The sequence below is a fragment of the Chelonoidis abingdonii genome, chromosome 24 (genome assembly GCF_003597395.2).
Source record: "Chelonoidis abingdonii isolate Lonesome George chromosome 24, CheloAbing_2.0, whole genome shotgun sequence".
In the NCBI taxonomy this organism is placed as follows: Eukaryota; Metazoa; Chordata; order Testudines; family Testudinidae; genus Chelonoidis; species Chelonoidis abingdonii.
In genome coordinates this window covers 17,222,670-17,231,407 of record NC_133792.1, presented here as the reverse complement: position 1 = coordinate 17,231,407, position 8,738 = coordinate 17,222,670, and the positions used below count along the sequence as shown (strand labels likewise).

At 43.9% G+C, this 8,738-nt stretch overlaps 1 protein-coding gene across 2 annotated transcripts in view; it reads left to right on the top strand.

Annotated features, from left to right (window-relative positions):
- Positions 1-1,438: 1,438 nt before the first annotated feature.
- The window catches only part of LOC116817454 (histo-blood group ABO system transferase 2-like), a 52,835-nt gene continuing 45,535 nt past the window's right edge, over positions 1,439-8,738 (top strand). The window contains exons 1-2 of one of the 2 annotated variants that reach the window (XM_075060435.1): positions 1,439-1,448; positions 2,369-2,723. In XM_075060435.1, the coding sequence (XP_074916536.1) occupies positions 2,708-2,723 (16 nt within the window). In that variant the 5' untranslated portion in view covers positions 1,439-1,448; positions 2,369-2,707. Of the gene's footprint in view, positions 1,449-2,368; positions 2,724-8,738 lie in introns of those variants that run through there. The other variant, XM_075060434.1, reaches the window with a different exon arrangement.

The following is an 8,738-nucleotide window of genomic DNA, read 5'->3' as shown; positions in this document are numbered from 1 at the left end:
ATTACAAACCTAGGGGGAATCACAGGGTCAAACACTCACGGTTGGAAGCCCCAGCAGCTGTTCAGGTGAGTGAGGTCCACTACAGAGATTCCTGGCGTCTCCTCCAGGTGAGTGCTGAGGGGAGGGGACGGGAGGAAGGCTGCAAGCACCTGTGCCTTCTCCCCCCTCCCCGCAACACCCAGTGACTGCCTCTGCCTTCTGCTGGCCAGCATCTCTCCTTGCCTAGCAGCAACAGCTGCTGCTTCCGGGAGACAGCCGGCCAGCGTGGGGCCCCATCAGGCACGGGGCCCGATTCTCGGGAATCGGGCAAATCGGCCTAAGGCCGGCCCTGTAGGCAGCCTCGAAAGCATCGGCCTATAGCACTTAAACTGGGTTCTCTGAAAGGTCAGGCGCAGCCGCTTATTATCACCTCCGGCTGCAAATTTGAGCATCCACGAAGAAGCTCCCCGCCCCACCCTCCAGCTGCTTCTGCCTCCTCCGCGAGCGCCACGCCGCCTCTTGTTTCTCTTCTCTCCCTCCCAGCGCTTGCACTGTGAAAACAACTGTTTCGCGGGGTAGGGAGGAAGGGGAACAGGGGACACTAGGGGAAGAGGTTGGAATGGGGGCGGAGAAAGGGTGGAGTCGGGTCAGAAGGCAATTATTTCAGGGCCTAGGGACTGCAAAATCATTAATCCATCACTGGTGACTCAGGCAGATATTCTTTCATTTTTCATTTCTGAAAGACTTTGTAGCCTTAAGAGCTAGAGATACATTTTTTTTTTATTAAAGCTGAGCTTGAGCACAAGACACAGCCCCCAACAAAAGATACTGGCTCCTGTCTCAGCATAAACTAGGCCCATTCCAAAGTAAATGCCTGCCCCAACTCCAGTTGAGCAGGGGTAAGGAAAATGGGGGCAAAACTTTCTTAAGCTTTGCATTAGTGTTTGGTTCATGCTGTGGAATGTAATGCATTAGTATTCGCTTCCAACAGACAAGGAACAATGCAGAGCGACCACCTGCCCCTTTTTCAAGGGACCTCGCCTGACCATTTTAAACAATAAACTGAGCAGTAGAAATACACCTTTGAGAGGAAAAGACCTGTTTTGCTAAGGGATATAGGGCTTCCTTAAAATGCCCCTAATTAAATAGAGCACTGTTATTTATTTGCATCCAATAGGTTGGGCAGGCATTTTCACTTTTAACTAGATCCCCTCCAGAGGAAGACTCAGAGGGCTGCAGCAGCCGGCTGTGGGAACCCGCAGGAAGGGTCAGAGCTGGGTGCACCCTAAGACCCAGGGGTGCCCCATGCAGCGATGCTTGCTGCCTATGCCCAAGGACCGCCCTGCGAGTGCTTTTGCGGAAAGGAGCCTGAAGTGTCCCAACTCATCAGCATCCGGGCCAGCGTCCTACCGAGGGTTTGAGCGAGCACCAGGAGAGCCAACTGCCACCACACCTGCTGGCATGTAAGGTCCAAAAGGAGCCTGCTCTGCAAACTAGGGTCTTTACCCAGGTCCCCAGCCAGTTAGCTCCTGGGGTGATGAATGCTGTGAGCAGCCGTTAAGGCTCACCTAGCAGAGCATACGCCCTCACTCCCAGCCTGTCCTGACATGCTTTGCCTTCCCTCCTTCAGGGTGAGTCTAGGCCATAGGTGTGGCAAAGTTTCCTGTACCTGAGTGGCAGCCTCCTTAGTGGGGTTGTGTGGACCTGGTGAGAGCTTCTGTGAGCAAGGATTGCAGGATTGGCCTGAGTCAGAGCATATGGACTCTAATAGGCTGGTCTCTGCTGCAGGAGCAGCGCCAAGGTTTTTGGCACCCTAGGCAGGGGTCCTTCCACACTCCCGGTAGGCAGCAATTTGGTGGAGGGGGTCCTTCCACACTCCCGGTCTTCAGGGCACTTCAGCGGGGGGTCCCAGAGCGTGGAAGGACCCCCCTGCCGCCGAATTGCCACCGAGGGCTGCAAAATGCCACCCTCCCAAATCCTGGTGCCCTAGGCCACCAGCTAGGTTGCCTAAATGGAAGCATCGGCCCTGCTCTGCTGGCAAACTGCCCATCTAATTACCATGCAATAAAACAGTATCAGTAGGGATGAAACAAGAGGTTTGGGCTACTGCTGCCCTCTCTTCAGAGCTTGCAGCTCCCAGCTTCTAAAGATCCCCTCCGGAGACAGACTCAGCGGGCTGCAGCTGTGGGAACCTGCAGGAAGGGTCAGAGCTGGGTGGACCCTAAGACCCAGCGACGCTTGCTGCCTATGCCCAAGGACCGCCCTGCGAGCGCTTTTGCAGAAAGGAGCCTGAAGTGTCACAACTCATCAGCATCCGGGCCAGATTCTTACGGAGGGCTTGAGGGAGCACCAGGAGGGCAAACTGCTACCGCAGCTGCTGGCACGTAAGGGCCAAACGGAGCCTGCTGTGCGAACTAGGGCGTTTACCCAGGTCCCCAGCCAGTTAGCTCCCGCGTGGGAGTGCGTGGACCTGGTGCGAGTTTCCGTGAGCGAGGATTGCAGGACTGGCCTGAGTCAGCACGGGGACTCTCCTGGGCTGGCGCCTGCTCGCAAACTGCCCATCAGTATCAACAGGGATATCAAACAAGAGGTTTGGGCTACCACTGCCCTCTCTAGAGAGCTTGCAGCTCCCAGCTTCTTAAGGCTGCTCCAGTCCACGGCTGTCACCAACAATCTCCGCAATTCCTTCTCCCTCACACTCATTCCTGTGGGAGCGACTGGGTGCGCGATGGACAAGAACCAAGGTATCTGTACATTTTCCTTGAAGATGTTCTAGGAGCTGTGTCATGTCTAATCTTTTTTAGATTTTGAAAAAAATACAGCAGGTGTGGGGTTTGCAGGCAGACCGGGTGTTTTAAATGCGGAGAAGGAACTTAAAAGTAGCGGATATTAAATACTTGAGACAAACTATATGCTATTAACTTAGGTCCATATCCTGCTCTTGGTTACACCAAGGTAAATCTGGATTAATTCCATTGGCTCCTGTAGATCTGATTTACGCTGGGGTAGTTGAACTCAGAATTAGGACCTCACTGGACTTTATACAAGAACAATATTTGTCCCATTATCTTGAAGAAATTGAATCAAATTTACAGCTATGTTTGGAGAAGAGGGAAGTCTTAGCCACACATTCATATTTTTTTTATATTCTCTTCCCTCCCTCCTCACCCCCATCTTTCTTCTCCACATATTCCCCTTGCTCTCAACCACTTTCTTTATTTATCCACAGAGGAATGGGATCAACAAATACTTTTGAGATGTAGTTTATCCATGTATTGTAGGCCGAGGATTTTTTTTTCTCCTTATGAGCCAAATTTTTCCCCTTTACAGCAAAGCAATAACTGACTGAAATCACTGAGAGTGCTCAGTGATCTCATCATGGTCTTGCATCAGGACTCAGATTAACTCACCATTGGAATGCAAATCAAAGAGATAAATTGAAAAGAGTTATATGTAAAACAGATGTTCTGCGTTACTAACCAAGCTTGAAGACTTACATCAACAGTATTTCTGTCTGTATGAATGTTACATGAGAAACGTTCAACTTCTGTTTCAAATGCTCTTTGTTTTTAATTTAGCTCATTTTTATTAAAAAAAAAAAGATAAGAAACACCAAACAACCTGAAACTGAAAATAAAAGAACATTTGTCTGACCACAACTTTTTTTTTTTTGGCAGTTCGAAACCAACTTCTCCTTTTTTCTGTTCAGCCAATCTGAAAATTATTAGACAAAGCATTGGGAACTTACATTCATAACTCTGCTAGACGGAAAACCATGGACTCTGGCTTTAGGCTCATTATAACAATTTGTAACAACCTGTAACTACACTACCGCCTCAATTGCTCCTGACTTTTTAGGTGGTCTCCCAACAGCATGTGACACACACATCCCTTATGTGTAACAATCTGTCCAATTTAGCAGATACTCTGGTTATTTCTCCAACTGAAAAGGCTCTGGGAAGCTCGAAGCTTGTTTTTCCACCAAGGTTATAAAAGATATTGCCATCTATTTTGTCTCTCTCATATCCTGGAACCAACAGGAAAATCACTTGTTGACTCATACTCATTGTGATCATATATATCATCAGAATGCTTTTCAGATAATTACCTAGCAGCTACTCCCATTTGTACTTGTGCCTTGTGATTTTCCTTGCTAATGTTAGTATTTTCCCTTGTCTTTACTGAATTTCATTTTGTTGATTTCAGACAGTAACCCTCCCCCAGCTTGGTGTCATCCATTAATTTGTAAGTATGCTCTCTACTTCATTATCCAAGTCATTAATAAAATACTGAATAGTACTGACCAGGAAGACTGCTGCAGGATCCACTAGATATGCCCTCCCAGTTGACAGAGAACCTTGAGATCTGCGCTTCGATAAGTCCTGTTAACTCAGCTTGCATCCATTTTATAGAGTTTAATCTAGACCACATTTCCCTACTTTTGCTTGATGAACTCTCATGTGGGACTTTGTCAAAAGCATTATTAAAAATAAAAGAGATATCATGTCTTAGCTTTCGCCCTATCCACCAGGACAGTCACCATGTCAAAGAATCTACATGTCTTCAACTTACATGTGTTCAGCGAGCCAGAGCCTGGTGGAAGCTGCTCTTTACATCCAGCTGCAGGAGGATTGCTCTCACTGAGCAGTACCCCTTCCCTCTTGGTATTTTACAGTGAAAGTCTGGGGCAGGGTAGTCAGTTCTGGCATTGAGACTACTAAAGAAACATTCTAGAACAGTGGGAAAGCTCCGATCGAGTCACTGTTGTTTTTAAAATAGCAAATGTGCTACGCAACTTGGCAAACTGCTATAAGATAAGCAGAGGAAGTTATGCAATGGTTTTAAAATTAAATGATTTATACACTTTGAACTAAACGGTACTTTTGTCATGCTGTGGCAGCCCACTGATGTCACTAGGACTGCCAGATGTGACAAAAGAGTCTGTCCCTCCCTCATTTTTGCCCCTAGTAGACTAACACAAAGCGGGGGAATCTGTTGCACCTGTAGTAGCTGGATTTGCACCACATGATGTGCATTTCTAAAGGTTCATATGTATTTGGGTAAAGTCTTTTGTACAATCACACCTAGAAGGGGAGTGACGGAGATTCTTGCATCGAAAACTTATCCACTTACCAATGTAGCCAAAGCTGAAAGCACAGCAGCGTGGTGCAACGCCATGACATGAAGATGGCTCCTTGGAAAATAGCCTTTGATCCCTGTTTCCTGGATAAAGGAGATATCAAGAGATTGGTACACATGTTCAAAGCAGTATCATTAACTGCCAATCCAGTTCTTTTGCCATGCTGTGTGTAAGGCCAAAAACCTGGTAAATCATGGGGAAAAATTGGTTCACGCTTGCTAATTCCAGATTCCTCCAGACATCACAATGTAACCTCACAATAGCCCCGTGAAATGGTAGTATTGTAATGGCTGGTTAGTGTGTTGGTTGCCACTGCCTTTTACTGATGGTCCAACTCCTCCATTGTATAGGGCTATATGCACGACGTTTTTGGGTTAAGCAGTTGGTCTCGCTCTGTTCTTTTGGAGGGGCTGGTAGTGAAGTCTCTGTACACTGCTGCAGTGAAGTTTTCAAGCATCTGCTTGGTCTTGCATGTGAAGCCAGTGTGGCGAACTTCTGTCAATATCTTTCATGACTATTTTGAAATGGAGGACTGGGCAAGAGAGAGGGATTTAAGACTGATACTGGAAGCATTTCGCACATTACAGCAGTTGATTAAACCTAGGGACTTTAACTATACACCAATTTCTACTATGACTCACTGCTAGTGGTGACATGTCATATATCACGCTATGGCTGTTCATCACTTGCATAATGGAAACTGGCTTGATCGGTGAGATCCACAACACAGCAATATATACACTCAAAGATTCTATTTAGGTACAGCTCTGTGTGAAGTACCTGCCAGTTCATGACAAATCTTTGACTAGCTGGGAAACCCAGACTCCGTTCATGATTAGCTGTAAGATCTTCATCTTCTAGTCTGATGATAAGGAAATACAGAACACACCGGCAAGACATTAAAGTGTGAGTGGTCAGCCAAGTTGCTGATTATTGATGTCTGAAGTGGTGTGTGTTGGGCTACAAATTACAGATAAAAAATCAAGTATATTCAAAATTGCTTATAAAAGTGAATAATGTTAAAATTGAATGAATTAGTCTAGACAAAAAGGATGGTTAAGATCATGACTGGAAGACAAAAGGAATGAACTGGAAACTATGACCAAATGATTCGTTGGAATTAGGCCTAATAGGGCAAAGCAATAATGAAGCAATAGCTGTTCCACTATCCACATTTTGGAGGGGATTGATGTGGTCCAGGTGCAGAAAGGGGATTGTAGGACAGCTTTGCATCAGACTGCCACCCCCATTGTATTCTGGGATCCACTGGAACAAGTGGGCCTGCATCATCCCATACTGAAAAATGTCCTGACCAGAATTGAGCAGAAAGAGGGACCACATGCGACCGCCACCCCCGCCACTTCATTGCGTACTAAGACTGAACAGCAGCTGGAATGGTGAGCCTTGGATTTCTGCTGTCATCCTCCATTGTTGTCTTTTCGTGTCCCTGTATACTTTCTTTTTTCTCTCTCTCTGGCTTCTGCTTACTGTCTAGCTAGCAGAAACATTCTTGTCATCTGGTCAGATGGCAGCTAAAGAATGTTTTAACACACCGCGCATGCTGACACAAATTTGAATGTCTCTGTTGGGTAGATCGCATGGGTTGGCCATGTTTTTGTAAGTGAGAGCTGCAAGTGAAAGCCCAGAAATTAGAAGGTGTTATTTCTATTTTTTGCTGATCTCTTTTCTCTTACTGTTTGTGTTTGTCTTAAGGAAATTGCGACTTTAACAACAAGACTCTAGCCTACCTACTGATATGTCTCCAGGACTGTTTACCATCGAGCTCAAAGGAGTTTCATTTATACTACAAAGAGGTTTATAAGCGAAGAGTATAAGCAATTAGTTTGTTAAAATAAACGCACTTAATTTACTATTATAAGTGTTTCACAGTCGTTTTCCTTTTATTCTTAATAAAATGTTGGTGGGTTGTTGCCACATGGACTAGTGGCTGAGTCTTGTAACTCAAACTCTTGATCATTTCAACTTTAGGGCTGTGACAGTTAATCATTAATGTAATTTGGTAGGTCACCAAGAGTCTAGGACATACACCATCACAGCTGATTAGTTAGCAAACAAACCATTTTCAAAATGTGTTTTAAAAAAATTGGCATTAAAATCTCTAGCATAAAGCTTGTTTGTGCTATACGATGGAAACAAATGTTATTTCATGTTTCTGAAAATAAGAAGTTACTTAATATGTTTCAGTTTTTTTTAACCTTTAACAAATATTTGGTTTGTGTTTCTTTTCTCTTTTCTGGTTTGTAGTTTTTGTAATTGTAATAATTTGATGGCTTTTATGTGAAGGTATTTTAGAAAAAACAAAGTTGTAAAAATGAAGGTTTAAATAGTTGAAGTTTATCTGCTAACCAAGCATTTGCTAAAATGTGTCATGGTTTCCTTTTACCAGAATGCTGCTCTGAATTCACGCGTGCGATGTGAATGAGTCATCACCTGAATAAGGCTTGTCGCCCACCAAACTTTTGTTGTATTTTGTGATTGTTTTGTTGTAGATGTTAATGCCTGTTGTTTTTGCATTGCAGCCAATCGGCAAGGTGGGATCACTGGTATCATTGTGCAATAGAATAACAACCAGGTACAATACCAGCAACATAGTCTCCATCAACAGTGTGTGGTTGAACAGGTACTGGCAAAATTTCTCCTGGAAAAACTGCATGTGACTTTCGTCCCACTTGGGTGTGGTAATGTTCATGAAGCAAAATAGTCATCTGCCCTCCACCAAATTAATGTGTTGTTCTTTTAATAAACAAATACTTGGATAAAATGCAAAAGAAGGGTAATAATTTTCCAGCAGTTAGTTAACCTCGTGTACGAATGTTTCATGATTTGTTGAAATGTGCAGTTTTAAGTGTACAGGTGGCAAAAAGAGAAAAGATGGTTCACCTTGTTGCCGTCCTTCCCTCCTTTTTTTTAACACTTCTGGAAATACAGCGAAAGGAGTAATAAGGAGTGGCATGTTTTTAAACATTTAGAGCAATTACAGCGTTGTCTGTTTCATTAACCGCATGTCTGTGTAGCAGTAATTGGTTTCATAAAGAGGGATATTGTAAGAAATGGGGTGCTCCTTTGTTGAGCTCGTGGTTGGAAGTGAGTGAACAATTCATAAAATTCACAAATCAATCAATAGCAATATGAATGTGGGTAGAAAACTGGGATAGACTGAATTGTCAACCAAAAGGTGGCAGCCAAGGCTGTGTTAAGACATGATGGTAAAGGAAACTTTGGCTAAGAAAAAAATAACTGGTACAATATGAATATATTCAAAGTTTTGTTGTCATTCTTGATAATAAGGAATGTGGTGAGAGAGGGAATATGTGGGAAGAAAAAAGATATAGAGAGAGAAATGGAGAATATAAAAAAAAATGAACGTGGGCTAAGATTCTCTTTTCAATGTAATTTGGGATTCAGTTTCTTAAGACAATGGCACAAATATTGTTCGTGTATAAATACAGTAAGGGCCTAATTCTTGAGTTCAACTGACCCAGACGTAAATCAGATTGACGCAGCCAGTGGAATTAATCAGATTTATCTAAGTCTAGCATATTAGTTTTGTCTAAAGTATTTATATAATTTCTTTTAAGTTTCTTTTAATTTAAAAACC